Raw genomic sequence first — 23,803 nt, 5'->3', positions numbered from 1 at the left:
ATTTTATAGCCAAAAAATGGTCAAATTGACTGTCAGCCAATGCGTTTTTGGTTGAATTTGACCATTTATTTTGTCATTTTATAAGTGAAAACATTTGTTTTTTTCGTTTTTTTCTACAAAAGTGATTAACTTTATTAAAACTACAAAATAACAAATTCAAAGTCTGATTTAAGCTTAATTTTTCATGTTTTTTACATCTTTAAAATTAGTGGGTCAAGAAAATAATTATTTAAATTCTTCAATAATGCTTTTCGAACTGTTAAAAGTCTTCTCATTCAACCAAATGTTGATTTCATCTTTCGCTTTTGCCATCGATGATAATTTACTTTAACTTGACCAAGTTCACAATCTCGTATGGTTGATTTTCAGGCATTTTAACAATATCTGGATTTTCATAATTGCTTGAAATATAAAATATATATATATCTTTTAATTAATTATAAAAATAGAAAATACATTAAAATGTTATAGTAGTAGTGAGAGATGTATGTAACTGCTCACCACCTTTGTACCTGTCTACAAGGAAAAACAAGCCTTCTTAATATTGTATTAACAGTATACATTTATGTACTCAGTATTCCTTTATTATTATAAATATGAAAATAAACCTTTGTTTTAATGTCAAATGTACTTAATGATTAAATCTTGAATGCTATACTCACTCTGAAGAAGAATTGTAACTTGCACAATTCTGATACACGTGTTGATCAGTTGAATCATCATTGTTAGAACTAGTCACTATTTTTGGATTACTAAACAAACACAAAATATACTGTTATGCCTATTGACCTAAGTATTGATCGCAAAAGGCCCAAATTACATCATCTCGATAATTCTTATAAAATGTAGCACCATACAATACAATACAATACAATTTAATGGAATCACTTGTGTAACAGTGGCACACGTTAGACAATACCTAACGGTGCATCCAAAGCAAAATTAAAAAGAAAAAGCAAAATAACATGACGAATAAGAGATCTAGTTTCACTGAATAAGTAGCTAACAACTTATCATTTAAAAATTACAAGATTAGTACAAATACAACCAGAAACATAAGCACAGGACACAATTAACTAGCATCAGATTTGTTTAACAGCGCTGTGTCTGTTGCTAAATTAGCCAAGTTGCACTACATTGACTACTCGAAACATTTCTAATGTTATATCACAATGAATACTAAACACAATAACAAATAAATGCAATGAGTAACTTAATGGATGTGATAATTAGGCCTAAAATGTGAGGTATAAATAAATTGGCAACAAGAATAGAAACTCATAATTACCATGATGAATATTCTGAATTATTACTAGCTGCTGCGTAATCCTGATAAATATTTTTTTCCTCAACGTCAGATTTACTAATATTTTTGCGTGATTTTTGTTGGCTTAAAAAGGAACACAACAATGAATAAAAGTTAAATAATAATTCAATAGTAGTAGTAGTAGTTTTGAAGTAGGCTTATCGAATTTGACCATGGTTGTAAAATGGTATTGCAAAGTAGATTTAAACGACGTGTCAATATTTCATTTTTTTTATTGGGATTATTAATAATAATAATTCATTACAGGAACTTACCAAATTGATATTATGATGACGGTGAAAAAACCTGCACAAATACCGCCTGCCACAGAGCCACCAATAATGCTACCAGAATGTGATTCATTTGTAGGCATACATTCTTTAAAATAATTGAAAATGAAATTTGCATACATATTAAAGTCTTGATTGGGCTTCTTCTTTTTTTTTTGTCTTGTGTGGGGTCTTCCCACTTTTATTATAATTCTCAGATTTATATGTATATATATTATATATAAAATAAAGGTACATTGTAACAATTAATTATTTGTATGAATATTTCTCTTTCTATTGTATATTACTAAGATTGTTACAAGTTAAAAAGTAATTAAAAAGTAGTCATATTTACATAAAAAGATGATTGATTTCAATATAATAACCATGCTTTCATTTACAATTTTAAAAAGATGTTAATTAACATATAAAGATAAAACATGGTAATAAAAGTCTATGAACTGTCATTAAAAACGTACTTATAAAATCTTGTTCATGTTCATGTTGGCTTCTTTTAATTTTGTTTCTCAGTTTTTACCGTCATGAAAAAATGAAAACAATACATTAGGCCTAGTTTGTTATTTCTTCAATGAAGATACAATGGAAATGTATTATTGACGATATACCTACCATTTTCTATATCATTCGAGCTTCTAACAACTTTACTCTCGCTGTCTTTATTCGATAGACTGACCAAGATGAGATAAGGGTCATCCACTGTAATATTTTCGATAGTAAGTTGACTAGTGTTGGTATGGTAAACCTTCTCACTGCATCCTTTGATGTCAATCGTTTTAAAATAAACTGTGTACATACTCGAATTGGTATTGTAACATTTCAGTAAATCAACGTCTAAATTTTCCTTAAATATTAACCAATAGTGTGACACCAATCAAAATGAATAATAGTTTATAGTTGTTTAAAAGAGACGTTTTACATATCTGGAAGAACCATGTCTTACCAACTTTAATGGATTATTAGCCATTATTATCTGAAATTGCTGATGAATGGCGCTACGGTACATACATTATTGGCGTTGTACTGACTATGACAAAACACTGTATTACTTGCCTTTTCTAATGTACAACAACTGGTACCACGAATTGGAATTGAGGTTTTGTGGTAAATTGGTTGCATTATAGTATAAGAGTAGAACATGATGTCATCATTAATTGTAAACTTACGTACCGGTACTATCCATGTTACTTGGATACTGTTTGGTTCCCAGGTTGACACTCTGTGATTTGCATTCTGAACTGGAGGAGGCCCTGATAAACAACATATACATCACGTGAAATAGTAAATCTTTCATGTACCCGTAAATAATTAATTATACAATCCAGTTGAATGTAAAATTCATAGGAGCATTTTTTTTGCAAACTGTAGTAAAGTAAATATAATTTATAATACTAGATGGTACGCTCGCTTCGTTCGCGTACCATCTAGGTCGTGTCCACAGATGGTTCTCGAATACACAGTAATTTCAGCGTAAAAAATGTACGTACCGCAGGACTATAGTACATTTTCGTTTACAGAAACGAATAAATAGACACGATGATTTATGTAAACTTAGCACCCTGGGAATTAGGCCTTGTCTTAAAAATGAGTCCAATTTTTTTATTTGAACTCATTTAAACAAACCCAATTTGTGTTTTGTATACAACATTAGAGTTGAGGGAATACGTACAGTATTTACAATATTGTCAAAGTATTGCAATACTATATATAAGTTTTATTCTCCAAGGGCCCATAAATTTACCTACTTGTGTTAAACCAAAGGCTCATAAATTTACCTACAAACTGGGAGTCTGAGAGATTAGAATGTTCCATTCATCGCAAATCAATACATTTGTATAAACGTATATTAAATCTATCAAAATAGTATTTTTCAAAGAAAATCGGCCTGTCTTCAACATCATGATACTGTACTCGAGCTGTTCAACCGGTTTTCAGCTATTAAAAACAATTATCGTAGGAGGAGATAGGAAAATACGAAGTATCCTCGTATTATTGTTTTTAAAGAAAATCGGCCTGTCTTCAACATTATGATACTGTACTCGAGCTGTTCAACTGGTTTTCAACCATTAAAAACAATTATTGTAGGAGAAGATAGGAAAATGCAAAGCATCCTTGTATTGTTGTGTGCAGGTATTTTCCAAGATGGACATCCATTAGACAGTGTATACCACGATCGGAAAACACCCCTATTTGGGCAAATCGTTGAACCTAAATTCGTTTTAATTGTCAATAACTAATTACCTAAATTTAATTAGTAAACAGGGTTACATCAGGTGGTTAAAATCAGTATCGACAGAACTAACCAACTTTATATAACATCGAGTAAACATTTTAGAAATAACGCGCGATTTACCGAATTTTGCCCTTACGTAAATTTATATATAGATTATAGAACTTACTTCCGCAAAGTGTTTTTGCAGTGAGTGTTGTTTCTCCCAATGGTCCTTCACCGCCTTCACCAGGTCTCACAGCTGAAACACCAAAAGTGTATTCTGTATCCCACATCAACCCATTTATAGTGCCTGATAAAGAATTATTGAAAAACGTCTTCTTCCAATCATTTGTATTGCTCAGTTTGTGGTATAAAAAGTATCCAACAACTAGACCATCTCCCTCGTCAGTATTGCTGTTCCATGCCGTCCATTCAATGGTGATACAGGAGCTTGAAATATTAAGTACCGCCAATTTTCCGGTATAGAGAGGTAACCCTAAACAAGGTTTTAAAACAAAAACGAGATTGGTTTCTCCATGATATATTATAGTAAATTCCAATAACCTATCTCCATGGGTTTTCAAATTTTTCATTCTACGCGACATGGATACTATGAGCAAGGATTAAAGAATATTCAATTCCTTAATCCATGCTATGAGCCAATATAAATTAAGATTTAAATACACACATATGCATAGTAAGTGTAGACTAAATCTGAATCTTGAATATAATCATATTAAAAGGAAAATAAAATATTATAAATGCAGATAAAGTATTTGCTAAACTTACGAAATATTTGAGCAACGATTTCACGTTTAACAGAAAAACCTTCGTGCACAATTACACATTTGTATGTTGAATCAGCATTCGATGTCACAGAAAATGTGTATGTTGTTATATTCTCACCATCTTGTTCTATTCCTACCAGTGTTGTAATATTTCCAGTGAAATGTTTGTTGGTCATCATAATCATTGTTGTAATGTTTTTTGTACCATAATGTTTTACTGAACATAATGCAGTTGTATTCTGGTTGTTATTTACTGGTACAAATATGGCATTAATAATTCCTGACAAAAAGAATATCGATAAATACAATTGGGGTTATGTATGGTACCGTATGCATGCTTCTTATATTTTTATGGAAACATTTATTTATTGGCCTCTTCTTCAAATCAGGTTTCTTAAAATACGTATAGAATTCATTAAAATTGTAGTGTAAATATTTGTTAACAGTTTTTTTATCACCCATAATTTAACAAGAAGTTTGGTTAAACATTATATTGGAGTTTCAGTTTGGACGATACGCTGTCTGTTTATGTTTTACTTCGGATTAGTATCAAATTCGACAATGTTCACTGTTCTTCGATAGAACTTCTTTATACTGCATAGATGCAGCGGAACGCTAAATGCTATTCATTATTCAACCAACGTCATGATACAAATGCGTATGTCAAAAGGCTCAGAGAGGCTGGGATACAAAAAAAAAATGTATTAATAAAAAGGAACTTACCAACTTCACAATCAGGTTCTAGCCAATTGGAAAAGCACGTTCCTTCTATACATCTGCCAATCACTCTGTGGCATTCACATTGTTTATTACATTCAATATGACAGTTTTCTCCGTAAAAATCTGATAGGCATGCTAAAAGAATTAAGTGTATTCAGATAATATTTCCAAAAGTATACACATTTTCCAAAAATACATTTACACGTAGGCCTAGGCCTACATATTTTTCGATCGACAAGCAAACCCTTAAATACTAGTATTTTCATTTTTAAGCTTATTTCTAAACTTTATTTTACAGTTCAACGCCAAAGCAAATGCACAGATTATTAGATTTACCATATTAATTATAAAAAAAGTTGTTTATTCGTTAATTCGGTCTTACCGTGGCAGTTAGATCCCGTCCATGGAAACGCACAAGACGAGTCTTGATCATCAGTGCATATTCCTGTATATCGATCACAACCACCTTGTTTACAATGACAAGTTTGAGCACAGTCTGCACCAAATGTACCAGACGAACATTCTGTACCATTGCAACATTAATAACATAAAATAATTAATTGATAATTAAATGTTATATTATTAAAGACCACTGCAATCCGTATTACTATAAGTTACTGCGCGTCGTATATTCAGTAACGCTCAGATATAACTGTTTTTGTTACCTGTGTTACATTTTAATCCTTTGTAACCGGTAACACAGCTACATCCATATGGATCAGGTAAGCAAAACTGTTTATCTTTACAAGCAGTAAGATCATCTTGTTGGGTACAATGATTTTCACAATTCCAACCATGTTTATTTCCACCGCATTCTAAAATAAAATGAAAAAAATAAAAGTTTAGAATTGAAACTATGTTTAAAATTATACACAGTTTACTATGATGTCACTTCTATCCCTATCTATATAGCAGCTGGTTCTATTTTAAACAAAAGTCAAAATGCGCACTATACACTGAATTGTTTAATTAACGAAAGTGAGTGAATGTTAGACAAAGTTCTTTCCTATGACATAATGTTAACAAAAGTGCGCCCACCCAGAGAGAAGAGCTTAATGTGTTCTCCGGAGACATCGATCATCAGATGTAAAAATAAAGATTTAAAAGTTAAAATACGGAGCTTTAAGATCGTTATATAACGAGGAGCCATGAAAGTCGAACTGAGTTTTGATGACCACGTGGTGTTAAGCGTCGCACACCGTTACATTATTTTTTTTTATCCGGTGAAAAATCCGGTGAAGAGAGACGAGAGCAATTTATAAAAAGATAAAATACAATAATGAAGTTTTGTTTAAATAGATGCATGCAACAAGATTCTTAACTGAATTGGTATCCGACTGTCTATCGGTTGTTATATACAGTAGTATTAAAAAGCTAGTTTAAATATAGCTTATAGATTAAACTGAAATTATATTGTAAACGTTAAGCGATACAATCTATATACTATTTACCACATCATGATTTTGTTATTGTTGTTAGATCCATCCAACTATTATAACATTTATATTGCTTATAAACTCATTTGAGGCGTAGGGAGTGGAGTTGAAAGAATCGTAATTTACAACCATGGAACTGTGTCAGGTTTGAACCCTGGACCTTTGGATTGAAAGGCAGGCAAGCATGTTAATCACCAGGCTACAGCTCAACTACAATATGTATACTAAATCCTCACCTCTATAGGAGGAATACGCAACGTAAGGTAATACTTGTGTATCAATAACAGTAATGTTGATATAAATTTTGCGGTACACCACGTATATTAGTTCTGAAAATAACTCTTGAGTTTCTCGACGTTTCGATCAATGCTTTGATCGTTCTCAGGAGTGAGAATGTGCATTCATTCAACAGTTCTTTTCAGAACTAATGTACGTGGTGAAACGCAAGGTTTATATCAACATTTGATTTCGCCATGCAAACCTTCAAACAATAAATAACAGTAATATTTTTGTTGTTGATGGTCTTCATTTAACACAGTCTCACCTGTTTCACACGTGGTTCCCTTAAATCCAGGTGCACAGATACATGATCCTGTTTTATCATCACATACACCTCCATTATAGCAGTATTCACAGTCACCAGTGCAGTCAGGTGGACCCCACTTGTGACGTAGACAAGCTATAAAAAATGGGAAAATCAAGAATCTAAACCCTTTTTGACCTGTGGTAACCGAACTTAGTATGCCTACTCTTTATAGTAGCTATATATGGCATAATGTCACATAATGTCGGTCATGTTACAACATATATTACTGTATCATCGTCATGTTGTCACTGATTATACAATGAATTTGTTACTGTCAGTGTCGCAGTTTCGTTTTCACTATCGATCCGATTATTACCGTTTATGACATATTACCTCGTACAATCAACTTGATAAACGCATGTCTTCGATGGTCACGGTTACCATCCTCATACATCTCGTAAACGCCAGCATCACTCGTCTCTACCTGGTCAAAGGTCATGTTCCTTTCCGTGCCAACTTGTATCTTATTGGAGCCATCTTTATTCCAGGCTAAATTACTGTTCAAATGAGTGTTAAATTTAATTGTAACGTCATCTCCAACGTTTACAGTTACTGTGTTTTTAGAATTACCAGGCGTTATTAAGGCTGTTGGTTGTAGAAAAGAACATTTATCGTACCATTTTGATAATAAAAATACTTACGTTACTATCAGTTAATTGGTAATAAACTATTGATTGTGACGTCATATCCAATGTATACGATTTTTGTTGCGTAATTAAGTCTATTTTAAGAAACATTTTTAATCCGTATCCGTGAGAGAAATACAAATAATCTGTTTTAGGCCTATACTATTTTTTTTCAGTCGTTTCTTTATAAAACGTTTATTCAGTTTCTAATTGTAGAAAAGATTATTAACAATGAAATAGTTCATTTGTGTTGCCTTACCATCGTCTCGTATTTTAATAGTTTGAACCACTGTGGTGTCACCATTGTTCACTATCTTCCAATAGTATACTCCCATGCCTACTGGATCTTCTACGACATATCTACGCGGATTACTACGCGGCACGTAGGTCCACAATTTTTCATCTACATTTTCACCATTCGCTACTGTGAATGATCTACCGTAACTCAAACTATGTCCAGTGAATGTAGTGGGTGTGTAACATTGATAATACTTATCATCGTTGCTTTGTGGATATTGATTCAGAACTGTTATATATTCTTTATTTCCTAGAGCAAAAAAGACGTATACTTGAAATAAAATTATTGACTATATTTATTAAATGTTGTAATTCATCATTCAGGAATTATAGCACAACAGCAAATCATTTTAGCTCAATACCCTGTTACTAAATGTATTATAGGCCTAAAATCTTAATATATGGCAGACAAATTGTGGAGTGATTTTTAAGACTACTGTATGCATGTCCAAATGAACGGAGTAAGGAGTGAATTGCGAATCGTCTCTATTTAAAAATGGTAAAAATGTTAAATTGCTTGTTAACAAAAAAACAACGCATTTGAACCGAACATGTTGTTTTTGTTGGAGATTAGCAACAGATAAGTTTGAAATGCATGTAAGCAAAATTTACATTTTAAATTAGGAACAGTAGTTATACGTTTAGGTTTATCAAATCATGACACATTAATTAAAAAGGGGCACCATTTGAAAATTCTAAGAAAAAAAATGTTGTGACTTATATTAGGAAAGATTAATTTCAGTAATTTGCCTTTGGATTTATATATATTTTCTACTGTTTGTATCAATTTTGATCTGATTTTGCTGTAATCCTGGAGGGTACTTTGGATAACTTTACCAAATTATACTATGATGTTATCCAAATTCCTTCACTTGCACTGATGAAGGGCGACTTTTTCTCATTCTCACAGATTTCCTCATCTTTATCGTTTCAAATTAATTAATTAAATTTCAGTATATCACCGGGCGGTTTAGAATTAATGTTCTGTGCCTGATTTGTTTATATATATATATATATAAATCATACTGTAAATTATAGAAACAGTGCTCATATTCGGAACATGATCTCATAATCGCGTCGAGCATAGCTCATTGGCGAAAGTTCCGTATTTTTTAGTTGTATGAAAAAATGTCTCTGGCGGGATTCGAACCTGCAACCTCTCGCTTACAGGGCAAGTATCATACCACTAGACCACAGAGCCATGTATGGTATTATCACAGATTTTCACCCACCAGATACATTCTCTCATACAACAAACGCCCTCACAATCAGTGGAGGCTTAACAAGTCAGAATAAATTCCAACTTTAATTCGCAACGGTTTTTTAAATAATATTGTGTATATGTAAATCAATGATGTTGCGTAGCACTGTGTAAATTATATATAAATCATACTGTAAATTATAGAAACAGTGCTCATATTCGGAACATGATCATGGTGGGTGAAAATCTGTGATAATACCATACATGGCTCTGTGGTCTAGTGGTAAACACGATGTTCCTCTGGAGGAAGTATGAAGTAATGAAACGAAACAGGGAAGTAGATACAAATAATAGGACAATTTTAGTTTCGCCACTTACGAATAGGCGAGGTTACAGGATACGTCCATACATTTCATTCATATAGATTGTTTTATTTAACTGGCCTATGTACACAAATAATTCTTAAACTATGAAATAGGCCTGGTAGTAATTAAAGTAAGTTTTACATATGCAATTATTACCAAAACGCATACAATATAGGGTCAACAATTCTAAACTTTTACGAAGACCTGCAATAATTAACCCAAGAATATTTTTTTTTAATTAAATGAATTATCGTTCTTATATAAATATTTAAAAACTTACCCAGACATGAAGTCATAACTTGAAGAAAGATTACAACTGTGACAACCATACTTTTCTAAATTATAAAAATGATATGAAATTTGTAAGTGTTATTCTACTTCGACATTGGTGAATTACAATTCAAAGATGAGAGAATTATAATAGAACAAATAAAAATAATACTTTCAATATAAGAAATCTGACCATGATGTTTTTCACTGTGCGGACTAAATCATGTTGCATCATTATCATCTGGAAGTGCGTTTTAAAATATATTACTACATATCTTTTCACTATCTAGGCACACTTTGTCGAACCTGCTGAAGGATACTTACGGAGCTTCGCTTACAGAAGGAAATCAATTTCGTCCTAAACACATGTTCCTCTGGAGGAAGTATGAAGTAATGAAACGAAACAGGGAAGTAGATACAAATAATAGGACAATTTTAGTTTCGCCACTTACGAATAGGCGAGGTTGCAGGATACGTCATACATTTCATTCATAATGATTTCGCGTTAATATCAAGCCTATTTTTCACTTCCTACACCATAAATGATGACATATAAGAATAAATTTGGAATACTTAAAATTAATTTCTGAATTTAATTTTTGTCCTAAATGTAAGAAAATCGTTATAATTTTATATTATCTTTGCCCTGCTGAACAGAACGAGGAAGTGAGAAAAGTGCATTGAAAAGTCATATAGATTGGCTTATCAAAACATTGCAACAATTATTTGATAACAAGCTACCGTATTAGCAATAAAACACACAAAGGTTACAAGGTGTTTTATGTCGTATAATCTTTAACAATACGGCTATTTAAGCGAATAGAATTGCATAACTGTTTGATGTACCCGGCACTAGCTTCTTTGTACATAAGGCCTATCATAGGAATATGGTAATACCAGTGAAGAGTTTATTCACTCTTTTCTGTAAATACAGCATATATCATTAATATCATATGTGATGCATGTATTGTGTAAGTTTAAGGGTTATGGTATAATGCTAGGAGATACATGTGATGTATTACTAAATTCCTATGATACTGGAGAAAACTAGATACAGTACCAGGAATGTCTTACGTGGTAAATTGAATATTTTTTAATAATGAACATGACATCATATATAAAATCGTAAGAAATATAGTTTATTAGGCCTATACCATAGAGTACAATATTAAATAACACATCAGTACACACCGCATAACAATCTACCGTACTACAACGATCTTAATACATTAATTATAAAGAAAAATAATTTAACTGCAAACATACTCGACAACATATTATACTTTAACTGCAAACAAACTTGACATGTCTACTTAAACTATTTTTTTGGATGGGAAAGGTATGAACATAACGCACGTTTATTGATGAGAACAATATTATATTTCCATTGTTGGTGAGCTACAAGGAAGATCATGGCACCTAAAATGTTGCTATAAGTAGTTCCTCACTATATTTTGCCTGAAAAAATAAATGAATTTGTATCTCCAATTAGATGTTTCTCTTTTTCTTAACAATGTTTTACGTCATTCAAACAGTACGCTTTCCACGATTTGTTTCCATTTCTAGCTATAGGCTATAGCTCACTATGCCATTTTTAACATTTTCAGCAACTTCAGTTGGTCGGTAAACACTAACTCATATTCATATTTTTTCGTTATTTTGACAGTGGATAATACTTGGAGGAAAATATAAATGTTTTAAACATTTCCAGCAATTTCGGTTAGTCGGTTGGTCGGTCGGTCAGTACACACTAACTCAAATTTGCGTACGCGACTGCAGTCATTATGACCTTGTTCAGTTTAGTGCAGGATGGTTTGTTATTGTGTTAATATCTACATTTTTTCCTTTTAAATATTTTTTTATTTGGTTCCTTAAGTTATAGTCTTCCTATGGTCTTTTTTCCTTGCACACTCTATCTATGAATAACTGTTGAGGTGATGCACATTAATTATTACTGCATTGGTTACGCTTCTATTGGATCTGTTGCCGAGTTCCATGTTTTTTTTTCTCACGTGCAATACCCCAAGTGGCCTGGCCCACTTGGTGCTATCCAAGTAACCTTTCTACAATTCGTCGAGTACTAAACGTGTCATCTCTTCTTCTATATTATATAGGACTTTGGGGCTAAAATAAAAACAGAAACATATTACATACGAATAAATGCCCCAATTCGTTTAATGTTCGGGGTGGTGGTGGACGCTTATTCGAGGGTGACATTTACTTGAGGGAAGCATTTATTATTATTGTTATCAATACACAGAATGTTCTATTACCTTTGAATCTCTAAAAGCTGGAATTCGATTGGGTAGTGGTCGCTAACTGTCTTTGTCTACAAAAATGAAATAATGTTGATATTTGATATGAAGATAACAATATTATTAGGGTCTATATAAAAATACAATGGTTATAATTTTGTAATTTGTTGTTGACAACAGTGATATTGATTTTAAATTAAATGCAATAAGTAAATTAAAAATTTAATACTGTACTTACAAATTCCTCATCCAGCCCATATTTAGCACTAAAATTAAACACTTGTGTTGACTGTGGTTTCACTCCTTCAAAGAGACTGTTTCCACCAATAACAAACCTGAAATTGTGAAATACCAAACAAAAACAATGCAATGTTAATTCAAAGTACTCATCACTTTATATAGAAACAATGTACCTTGTTAATATTGTCTGTTTTAAATGTAGCTATTGTTCATGATGTGCCGGTCTAATAATTGCTTGTCTGAAGCAGCAATGACAACCCATTCTTTGGGACACCCCTATTCAGGAGACACTTTTATGTGAAAGAATGGAAATGTGTTTTTTAACACTTACACTAAGGAAGGTGTCACTTTATTAAGAGTTCTACTACAATGGTGTTCATCGGAATATAGGGCATTTCATTCTTCATTCCTTTGATTTCTGTTTACACTATAAACTAGTTTGACATAAAGTAGTGATATGCTCAAATATGGTAGTGATATGACATCATCATGTCCATATATGAGCACATCACATTTGTTGTCACATAAAGTGTGATAGTGTAGACAGAGCCTTAGAAATATTACCTGTCATATGCACATTGCTTGTGGGCAACATTAGTGTCTGCATCATCTTTTACCAGCCACTTGAATCTATCTTGTCTCAGTCGATTACCAGTCCAATCCTGAACATACGAACAACCTGCGTTGAAATCTCCAGCTATAATGACATCCTGTTAAAAGAAAAGTTATCACAATGTGATGAATTTTAAAGTAGAAAATAGTAGTCATAATGGGGCAAATAATATCACTTATTTATGAAAAAATCGATGTATGTTGGCATGCCACATACATAGTTAATTAAAGTTGTTAAGACAATCTGTTCTTTTACCTCGATGTTCCACTTTTCGATTATGTCATCATACACATCAGCCAGGGTGTCAATTTCATTAAAGGCATCATCAGGTTTAGTATGTATACCAACCATTGCAAAATCATTCACCACTGCAGTAGCAATTAAAATTGAAACAAAGAAGACAATAATTAATTATTAACTAAATTGTTCCACTTATAAAAATATGTTTAAATGTGACAAAAACTGCTGTTGCATTTTCAATTAGGGTATTGTACTTTTGTTTTGTTGAGTATAAAATGTGCAAAGTAGGCCTACATTAAACCTTTTCATGGCACAAGCCATAATTAACAAGCATTCTTATAAAAACAGATGTATTGTGTAGGCCCATTGATTAGAATATTATATTGTTAGTAACAACAACTTAACTTAAAAAGAGGTAATATGTAATATAAAGTGAATTTACAAAATTTAAAATTGTATACCACTTTATCACTGATAAAAAAAACATTAGAAAAAAAAACAATAATGGATAACAATGAAAGTAATAATGAAGATGTTATAGTGATGGCATGACTATGATGATATTAATGTGAATAAACGTGGTGTGTACGCCATAAAAGATAAAACAAAATCAACCTACCTGTTGATGGAGAACTGAAGCGAACTATAAAAGGTTCCCGTTCAAATGTATCTTCCTTTAATTCCTCATCACCATCGTCATATTCATATTGGTCTGTCACCTCAAAGAGTTCAGGCCTTAATAAATAAAATAAAATAAAATGTAAATGATGATATTTCGCAGAGTGCAGACGCTAAGCATTTTTACAAAAGAAAGATCTGATATAAAGAGCACTTATTTGATAAACTTGATTAAATCACCGCCGTTTTCATGATCAATTGTTTGACGTCCAGAGGGGAGGCGAAATACAATCGCCAATTTGACGATGAGGACAACCAATTTTGTTGGGCAAATTATAGAAAATGCAAATCGTGAAAATAAAAGATCGTTGCGAAATAGTTGGAATTAAAATCACAATCATTTTCTGGCACTACTTCTTAAAGATAAGTATTATAAATTGTGTATGTTCAGTGTAGTATCACTTACTTATAAAAGAATGTATATTGTTCCTTTGATGTTGATCTACCAGTCCTGCTACTTATGACCATCTTATAATCTTCTGATGAAACACTGAAATTAAGGTAAGTTTATCAACATTTATTAACATGTTCATCTGTGTTAATAGTCGTAAAAACACTAAACTTTGGATGAAAACACTAATATTAATTTAGTAGTAGTGGCAGATGATTCTAAATTAATATTAGCTCTGTGATGCAATGTTTTGGCCTAACAATGTTTCAAATTTGTTTGGGTCAGATTTATATTTAAATCAAAATAAATACTTTACTACAAAATAAATTATTGTTATATATTAAAATTATTGTAATGATGCCTATTTTAAACCAGCTGTGTAAAAACATTGTTTATCACAGTTTAGCAGACATGGTTTCGTTTAAAAGAATAATAAACCCATTTCTGTTTGCTTTATTCTACATTTATTTATTTTGATAGGTACATTGTGGCTACGTCACTAGACTTACTTATTGAGTGCATCCAATAGTTCCACTATTGCAGTACCGGCTTTGTCACGAATTTCCATGATAAGCAACAAATCATAGCGGTTCAAAATCTTAAACAAACGAATAAAAAATGCATTCAACAATTATGGTATAGGCTATGACCAAAGTTGTGATTATTCTTATCTATATACATTTAATTATAGGCCTGCTAGCTGAAGAGGTTACATAAATTGTCTTGTATCTTGTATTTAAGTAGCACATGTTTTTCTTACTTATCTTACTATTCTGTTCTATTTTATTCTATGTTTAGTCGCGTGCAATGCGACTCTACAGCTCACTATTTCGGTCGGTTGGTCGGTAAACACTAACTTGAGCATGCGAATGCAGCCATGTATATGGCCTTGTTTAAAACTAAAAAGAAAATACTTTAACATACCTGTACCAAAACATCTACGACGTCATCTTTAGCAACTTTAGATTGCCCGAAAAGTTGAATATTGAAAGACCCAATCTTTATTGAGTAGACTTGAGTGAGAGTTATGAGGCAGAATATAGCCAGAAGAATTTGTGGTCTTACAGCCATTATAAAATTGAATATCTGACTATCCCGTACGGAAGTTGTTAACTTAATGACACCACGGAGCTCAGGCTAGGTTGAGCAGAGTGAATGTTGCTGGGAAACAGCCAACTTTTATACAATAAAACATCGATTTAGTTTACCACACCTTCATTGAATTCAATATAGCCATGGGTGGCAACATTGTAGAAAAAAGAGAATCGATTGAAGACATTTGTTGTCACCCTCGGGTAAGACAATATTGAATTAATGCTATTGAATCCAATGGGTGACTAAATCGATGTTGTTTTATTGAATAAAAGATTCATAAGAATTACCGCCCGACAATGACAATTCTTTTATTTCTTCAATAACACGAAATAAAACATTATTTAATCGTCCCATCTAAGACCATATTTTAGACCTTGTCGTGTCGATAAATTTCCACCTAAATATTTCAGGCCTACAAGGAGCGGGACCAGGAGAAACAAATAATTATTCTTTTATTTAGGAATAGGATCAACCAACATTATTTTAAATATATAATACTCTTTGCATTCGTCAGATCTGATATATTTTTGGTAAGACAAAACTCTCATTAAAACGTTCATTTTGTAAAAATAGAAAAGAATAGAAAGAATAAAATATAATAATGTCGAGATTTCAAGGCACAAGGCTAATACAGTAATCCTTCCATCACAATATCTAGATACTCGTGCGCGCATGCTCTCTGACGGGAAAATCACAGTACGCCCTCTAATAATCCCATAAATGTAATAATCTAAAAATACCTTTTGGGGATTTTTGTGTAAATCGCCGGGCTAGGCTAAAGACAAAAAAAGTAATAAAAGGAAAGGAAAAAAAACAGGAAAGGTGGGATATAGCCTACTCTCTGCCAACCTAATTGCTAGTACTCTCTCTAGGCTACTTTTAGTAGCTATCTAGGGCCTACTAAAATACTAGCTAGGCTCTAGGCCCTAGCATAGGCCTAGCTAGTAGGCCTAGAGTAGAGGCCCTTCTACAGTTATTAGGCCTAGCTAGGCCCTACCTACTGCTAGAGGGAGAAATCCCTGCTAGAGCTAGGGCGAGGCCTAACTAACGAAAGGAGCTAGGCCCTACTAGGCCCTACTACTACTTACGGATCCCTCTACTTACTAGCTAGGCCTAGGCCTGCCTAGTGTAGGAGTTGGCATGGCCTCTGGGCTGCCCTTTTTGAGTGGCTTAGCTTTGATTTGAATCAAAGATTCAACCATATTATTGGGGAAGATCCTGATGGAAAGTTGGACCAGGGAGTTGTTACTGTTAGGCCTAGGCTATGTAGGCCTATAATCTACCCAAATATTTTTGATTTTGTACCATATTGGTCATTCTTCAATAAGTGTCTAAAATCGTGTCCCGATACTTTGGTGGGATAGAGACTGAAAATTCATCATTGAAAAATAAAAATTCTTGACGTAGGCCTATATCATAAACAACATTATTCTAAATATAATTAATTACATAAAACAAAAAAGATAATAACATTGATATTGTTAATTTTTGTAAAAATGTTTCAGGCAACCCCCTAAAACCTCATGTCCCGATGTACATCTTCAATTTTATGATCGCCGTATATATTTGATAACAGCACTTTTGTTAATGAAAATATTGTAAAAAGTTAGTTCATGCAATTTTATTATTCAAAATACATCTCTACATACATTAAATCTCAAACTTTTAAAGTTTTTGTTTGGAAAAATCTTGTCCCGCACTTTTGTGTTGTATACCGTCACATAATTTAAATGTGCCGTCTACAGTTTAATGAATGGGGGGGGGGGGGGGGAAATGATTGTGCATTGTAAACATGCGAAGATATGAAAATAAAACTATCCGCACTTTCAGTGAAAGAGGAAAAAAGCTAATAAAACCTTTAGTGAATGTCATCCGAAAGGTATAGAACTCATAAATATAAAATAATTATAATTTATGTTTTTTTTTTCAACTGGAAGTCGCTGTCAGACATGCCTATGAGGTGATCATGGGCTGTCCTATGCTAAATACATCATCTCTGTCACGGACGGAGATGACTTTTTGTTATTGCCAAGGGCTTTTTTTGTTGTACATTTTGTTTTGTATATCTTTATTATGTTATTACATGATTTTTGAGGTTCGTCATATCCGTCACGGTTTAATCTCCGTCACATGGATATTTTTTCCTTTTAAATCCTAAAATATTTCAGTAATGAACGCAATTATGTGGTATAATTGAAATATAAACAATTCTTCTACTATGTCAATGGTTAGTAATGTATTACTTTAACATAATTTTGTAAAACATCAGTGACAGTCATACTATTTTCTGAAATTTATTATTTTTTGGAATAGTAAATGGTTTTGAATGTATAACATCATACTAATAAACGTAAAACATCAGTGACAGTCATACTATTTTCTGAAATTTATTATTTTTTGGAATAGTAAATGGTTTTGAATGTATAACATCATACTAATAAATGTAAAACATCAGTGACAGTCATACTATTTTCTGAAATTTATTATTTTTTGGAATAGTAAATGGTTTTGAATGTATAACATCATACTAATAAACGTAAAACATCAGTGACAGTCATACTATTTTCTGAAATTTATTATTTTTTGGAATAGTAAATGGTTTTGAATGTATAACATCATACTAATAAACGTAAAACATCAGTGACAGTCATACTATTTTCTGAAATTTATTATTTTTTGGAATAGTAAATGGTTTTGAATGTATAACATCATACTAATAAACGTAAAACATCAGTGACAGTCATACTATTTTCTGAAATTTATTATTTTTTGGAATAGTAAATGGTTTTGAATGTATAACATCATACTAATAAATGTTTTAACAATCATTTTTTTATTAATCAAGAAAAAACACTGTATAGTATCAAAGAATTAATAATAGAAATAATGTTATAATTCCTAACCCGTTATTGTGTCTATCTTTGTATATTCCATAAATGTGACAGATATGACAGCAACATGGAACCATGTATTTATAAATACGAAATATATAATAAAAATTGCGCCAAACATACGCTTGCCATGTAATACATGTTCATTTATCTGAATAAACTTTTAAAATAAAATAAAAAAATAAACCAAAAATTAGACACTTACTGAAGAATGACCCATATATATTTAGTAGGGGGTGATACAACAAAATTGTTTTTGTATAATCAAGGTTTTATAGTCATAAAACCTTGTTTATACAAAACAATTTTTTTTTTTTCAATACACCTTCTTTTGAACAGGAATAAAATAAATATTATTATTAAACTTCATCTATTTCCATCAATCTTAATATTAATATTATAAAATTCAGATAAAATTGTCCAGCTACGAAAAACAAAAATGGATCGAGCAGAACAAGCTGAAGAAACTTTGGTGGAAAAGGACAAGTTGTTAAGTGCCATTACTCATGTTAAACGGGAAACAACTCCAAAAGAAAAGGACATTTTAAGTTTGCTTGCTTTTGAGAAAAAGTTCACAAAAAGCAGCACACTTGATTATTTTGATAAACTTATGAATCACAATCTAATTACAACCAAAGATGTATCTTTGATTTATGAAATATTATTTTTGATTGGGAACAAACGCTTGTGGACAAGAGTCAGGAAAAAACTGGTTGCTGAAAACGGGAAGGTTCCAGACTATAAGTATGATGTGAGAAAGGAGTCAAAACACTTTTCTGACTTTCGTCTGGCTTTGATTGAAGTTGGACGTCAATTTACAGGAGATTTGACAACTTTGAAGTTTCTGTATGAATTAAAAGAAGATTTCAGTTGCATTTGGAAATTACTGTTACACCTGGATGAGAAATTGATATTAGATCAGTTTGATGTGTCAACTTTGAAGAAGTTTCAAGGAAACCTCAAAGAAGTTGGTGACTCCAGAGGATCAAGAACAATTGAAGAATATGGTAGGCTGATAATGATTCACACTAAATATAGTTTGAATAGAATAAATTAAATTAGATTTGAGTAGACAAATATATAGGCCTAAAATGATTGGAGGTCACCAAATGATATGTAGCTGATCTAATGGTGTACTAACTGTTATTCAAAATACTTGTTTTTAAAATAAATGAAAAAAAAAGAATATGTAAATTAAAAAAGAATATATACCGGTAAATGAAATTAGACTTTGAGTAGAAAATCAATTATTTGAGCTAATATTGTTATTTAAAAATTGTTTTAAAAAAAATCAATTATGTAAAATTAAGTGATTCTATGATTTTGGAAAATACCCTTTTTAATACCTTTTTACCATACCTTTTTTCAGTGGAAAAATTCAAGAGTAGTTTTATTGGTGTTATTGAACAAGAACCTGTAGATATTGACACAACGGATAGCAGCAATCCAACAGATTTGGGTGAAAGTAAGTGACTTAAAATAAAACTGTAAAAAAAAAAAAATCCTGGCATTTTTGGTCTATTTTTAAACTATTAACTATTTTTTGTAAAAACTATGTGGGCTTATTGCGATAATTTTTTCATCTTTAAATGGTTAAAAATGTGACAAATAATTTGATTCTAATAATAAGCAGCCCGATTTAAATACTGGCATGTATTGAGCACGGATTTGATATCTTCCTATTTTGCTTTTGTAATGCACCCACTTTAGGTGCGCTAGAGTTGATTGTGAAGAAAAAAATTGAAAAATTGAAAAAAGAATCTCTTCCACTTCCACTTGAATTAACAGATTCTGCCAAAAAGATAATTAATTCAGAAATGAAATGGCATGAGGCTAAGCCTACTGTATTTATAGCTACATGTAGGATCAGTACTGGCTAGGATACGATGTTTGTACATTACTTCTGTTCCCAGGCTACGAGTAGAGCCTACAAACTAGCCTAAACCTATGTACACCTAGTTAGAGAACTACATTTTAGAGTATGTCATTGTTAATTATAGAACATATGAAAAAATATATGGAAATTAACTTTAAATTCCACTGAAATACCTTTATCAGTTGGCCTATATCCTGAACTGCTGAACTTAGATAGTAAACTACTGGGAAAGAAATGTTGAATTTTATTGATAATAAATTATAGATGAAATTCTAAAAGGCGTAGAGTATTTTATTTTATCGATTGATATCTTGTTCTTAAAAAACTTAAATAAAAAGTATAAATTTAATCTGTTTACTTTAACATAGTGTAATAAAAGCCCATTTATTGATTTTACTTCCTTTTTAAAATGAACAGATTGTTTCATAAAGTTGTTGTTTTATTAACTGAAAATTATCAAATTTAAATTTTTTGTTTGTTCGATATCCTCCACAAAATCCAAATACTGTTTTGGTCTCACCATATCTATAATGAAAATCAGAATCCAGCCTTGTTTCGTTAAGCCTGAAAAAGTTAATTTAATAGTTCACTCTATTTTGTTAGGTTTGCCCTATGAACATCAGTTGCTAGAGAAGCAGATAGAAACACAACTAATAAAATGTAGGGAGACGAAGAAATGTGTAAATAAAACAGCAGAAAAATGTAGAGATCGCCTTGTACAGACTGGCAAGGATATGAAAAATAAGATTGATGATGTGGTAAGTGTACACATACGTGGTCTTGAAAAAAAGAAACAAAATAAAATTTCAAAACTTGAACAGAAAATTAAACAATTGGAACTTTATTTAAAAGAGATCAGAAAGACATCAATTTCTGATTCGTTGATGGATGAAATTAAAGGATGTTGTCCAGATTGCATTGGTTATTTCAAACCAATAAGTAATATTCAGGATGATTTGAAAAAATTTAAAGACATGGTTAATGAATATTGTCAGTGTGTTGATTACCTACCAGTAGATACTAGTAAATGTTCTATCAGCTTTCCTAAAATATGTAAATTTGAAAACAATGAAACAATAAGGGTAGAAGTTGATTTAAGAGATTCTGCTGGTAATCCTGTAACCAAAAGTCATGAAGATACACCTGTATCAGCACATTTAATTCTGCAAGACTCTGAGAATCAAGGTAGTTATGAATTGGATAAGAGTCAGTTGGAAAACCGTTGTACCTTACAATTTAAGTGTAAAAGTGAAAATACAGGATTGTGGAGATTGGGCCCAGTGTATGTTTGTGGTGAAAACATTTCAAAACCAATTGATTTCAACTTGACAGAAATCATGAAGTGGCAGGAACCTCAACATGTATTTGATGTATGCTTCACCTCTCAAAGAAAGTACCTTCTTTGTTGCAACAACACAAACACAATTGTCAGATTTGATCGTAGTAGTAGTTGTGACTGTTTTTCAACAGGTGATAAGAGTAAATTTTTTAATATATGCTGCATTGATAGTAAAATTTTCCTTACAGAGACAAATGCAAAAGAAATTATTGTTCTTGATATGTTAAATGAAATGAAATGGGAAAAAAGCCAATTTGGCAAAGGAGATTTTGGCGATAAAGGAATACCACAAGGTATTGCAGTTTCAAAAGAATCGGGGAATGTCCATGTTTATGTGTCAAACAATGTAGGAAATTACGTTAATCATTACATAAACGAAAAGTTGTGTAAACAAATTACAATTCTTTCTACTCCTGATAACAGAACAGTATCAATATCACCCTGGTTTCTTGATGTTACAAATACAAATGATAAATTGTTCATTTGTAACAACAAAGCCACACATTCATCATCAGGAGATGAAGATGACTCAGAGATTTCTAGCAACACTTGCTTTGTTGAAGTTCTTGATATGAAATCTAATATGTGTGTTAAGTCTTTGAAATGTGATTATGCTGTTTGTGTTGATGAGGAGTATAATATTTTCTTAGGTATGAAAAGTCGTATTTTAATGTACGACAAAGATTTTAAATTTGTTAAGGCAATTTATAGTGAGGAATGCTCACTTGGACTTTCAGCTTTCAATGGGCATCTCGCTGTAGTCTATGGTAATTCAATCAACATATACCAGTACTAATAACTTGAAGTTGCCAATTAGAGTTTGTACACACAAGTAATTCGACCAATCACAAGCAATAGAATATTCAAAATACTGTTTTGTGTCCTAGAGTAGTTGAAACCAAAGCTTTAATTTGTTTAAGTTGTTGCAGTCATTCTTTCCCAGAAACTTCATTAATATAAGGAATACTGTAGACTACTTTGCTGCAGTCTGTAGATTATTTTATTGTTTAAGCTTTCCATTTTGCCACAATAATAATGATTCCTTTTGAAACTTTATACATCCATTACATTAAGTAACTAATTATTTTTGCATTATATCATGGAACTTAAGGAATAAAAGTTTATTTAATTGATTTGATTTAAGAATCAGGGAATTACTGATTATCATTTTCAAATTAATTTATGTATTAATGCCATTTTTATTTGCTACATTTTGTGTCACTGACTTGGGTGCTATTTAAATCATAGTAAACTTTTAATTTATATTTTTAAGCAATGAATTGTTAAAGATATGATGAGTGTATGTGATAAAAGGTTACATAATATTTGAATTGAATATATTCATAACTGCCAACTTAATTGAGTTTAACTTTTTTAAATGTTTTTAGTACTTATAGTAATAAAAAAATAACAGTTTTATTATTCAGTGCTGGATACAGGATTTTTAAAATATTCAACCTAAATTTTAAGAGGCTACCATGTTTAAAACAATGTTCAATGTAAAACAACATGATTTTTCGGTATTAAGGACATTAATAGTACTTAACTTATGAAAACAATTTGTATTGTGTATAATAAACACATTCTAAAACATTGGACACATTCCAGTAATTGACAAAGTCTATGTTTTGAAATTTACAGTAGAGTAAGCAAACTCTTTGATACACATAATGCAATATTATAGATTTGTATTTGAAAACATTTTAATTATATAAATTAACTTACAGAAACTGACTAGTACCTTGTGGTATGGTCTTATTCATTATAAATAAGAGTACTGTATTCATGACAGGTATTTTGGTATTGTGATCTTATTAGAATACTTAAGGATGTGTTATTCCAAATGGTTAAAATTGAGTATTACTGAAATGTGTTTATTTTTTAAATTGTATTTAAATCAATTTTACTGGCTAGATGAAAATAAATCATATGCATTTTTGTATTTTTAAATATATATTGCATTTTGGAATTTTGTTAAAGTCTAGCGTCACCTTTTAAAATGTCCAAGTTTCATATACATACTTCATTTAACATCAAATTCATACTCCCTGAATTTTTAAACTTCCAAACCAAAATGTTGTCTAATACAGT

At 31.4% G+C, this 23,803-nt stretch overlaps 3 protein-coding genes across 4 annotated transcripts; 1 reads left to right on the top strand and 2 right to left on the bottom strand.

The window, feature by feature from the left end:
* Positions 1-107: 107 nt before the first annotated feature.
* LOC144845888 (uncharacterized) lies at positions 108-8,396 on the bottom strand. The gene is made up of 14 exons (XM_078703388.1): positions 8,221-8,396; positions 7,669-7,920; positions 7,294-7,428; positions 5,979-6,128; positions 5,696-5,836; positions 5,317-5,448; positions 4,595-4,873; positions 3,993-4,301; positions 2,764-2,843; positions 2,206-2,437; positions 1,582-1,684; positions 1,289-1,390; positions 663-752; positions 108-401 (listed from the first exon to the last, which is right to left on the bottom strand). The coding sequence occupies exons 1-14, from the start codon at positions 8,294-8,296 to the stop codon at positions 323-325; spliced, it is 2,160 nt and encodes a 719-aa protein (XP_078559514.1). The 5' UTR covers positions 8,297-8,396; the 3' UTR covers positions 108-322.
* Positions 8,397-12,120: 3,724 nt separating this feature from the next.
* Positions 12,121-15,582, bottom strand: LOC144845735 (deoxyribonuclease-1-like). The gene is made up of 9 exons (XM_078703164.1): positions 15,436-15,582; positions 15,021-15,109; positions 14,527-14,610; positions 14,062-14,177; positions 13,458-13,570; positions 13,154-13,299; positions 12,588-12,684; positions 12,368-12,423; positions 12,121-12,218 (listed from the first exon to the last, which is right to left on the bottom strand). The coding sequence occupies exons 1-9, from the start codon at positions 15,580-15,582 to the stop codon at positions 12,158-12,160; spliced, it is 909 nt and encodes a 302-aa protein (XP_078559290.1). The 3' UTR covers positions 12,121-12,157.
* Positions 15,583-16,365: 783 nt separating this feature from the next.
* On the top strand, positions 16,366-23,641 carry LOC144844545 (uncharacterized). Of its 2 annotated transcripts, XM_078701499.1 has the most exons (4): positions 16,366-16,428; positions 18,908-19,504; positions 19,867-19,962; positions 20,977-23,641. In XM_078701499.1, exons 2-4 carry the CDS (start codon positions 18,937-18,939, stop codon positions 22,506-22,508), a joined length of 2,196 nt encoding a protein of 731 aa, XP_078557625.1. In that variant the 5' UTR covers positions 16,366-16,428; positions 18,908-18,936; the 3' UTR covers positions 22,509-23,641. The 2 variants fall into 2 exon arrangements, with proteins under 2 accessions (XP_078557625.1, XP_078557626.1); XM_078701500.1 differs by lacking the exon at positions 16,366-16,428 and having other exon boundaries at positions 18,881-19,504.
* Positions 23,642-23,803: the final 162 nt, after the last annotated feature.

The sequence above is a fragment of the Antedon bifida genome, chromosome 6 (genome assembly GCF_963402885.1).
Source record: "Antedon bifida chromosome 6, ecAntBifi1.1, whole genome shotgun sequence".
Taxonomy (NCBI): Eukaryota; Metazoa; Echinodermata; class Crinoidea; order Comatulida; family Antedonidae; genus Antedon; species Antedon bifida.
The sequence above is the reverse complement of the archived record's forward strand: the minus strand, read 5'-3'. Positions and strand labels throughout refer to the sequence as shown.

Coding starts and splice junctions, on each gene's coding strand:
- LOC144845888 (XM_078703388.1), bottom strand. CDS start 8,296: ATGGGAGTATACTATTGGAAGATAGTGAACAATGGTGACACCACAGTG. Junction 753..1,288: donor AATTCAGAATATTCATCATG/GTAATTATGAGT, acceptor GTGTTTGTTTAG/TAATCCAAAAATAGTGACTA. Junction 402..662: donor AGTTACAATTCTTCTTCAGA/GTGAGTATAGCA, acceptor TTATATTTCAAG/CAATTATGAAAATCCAGATA.
- LOC144845735 (XM_078703164.1), bottom strand. CDS start 15,582: ATGGCTGTAAGACCACAAATTCTTCTGGCTATATTCTGCCTCATAACT. Junction 15,110..15,435: donor TCGTAGATGTTTTGGTACAG/GTATGTTAAAGT, acceptor CGTTTGTTTAAG/ATTTTGAACCGCTATGATTT. Junction 13,571..14,061: donor CTTCAGTTCTCCATCAACAG/GTAGGTTGATTT, acceptor TTGCTACTGCAG/TGGTGAATGATTTTGCAATG.
- LOC144844545 (XM_078701499.1), top strand. CDS start 18,937: ATGGATCGAGCAGAACAAGCTGAAGAAACTTTGGTGGAAAAGGACAAG. Junction 19,505..19,866: donor AAGAACAATTGAAGAATATG/GTAGGCTGATAA, acceptor ACCTTTTTTCAG/TGGAAAAATTCAAGAGTAGT. Junction 19,963..20,976: donor TCCAACAGATTTGGGTGAAA/GTAAGTGACTTA, acceptor CTATTTTGTTAG/GTTTGCCCTATGAACATCAG.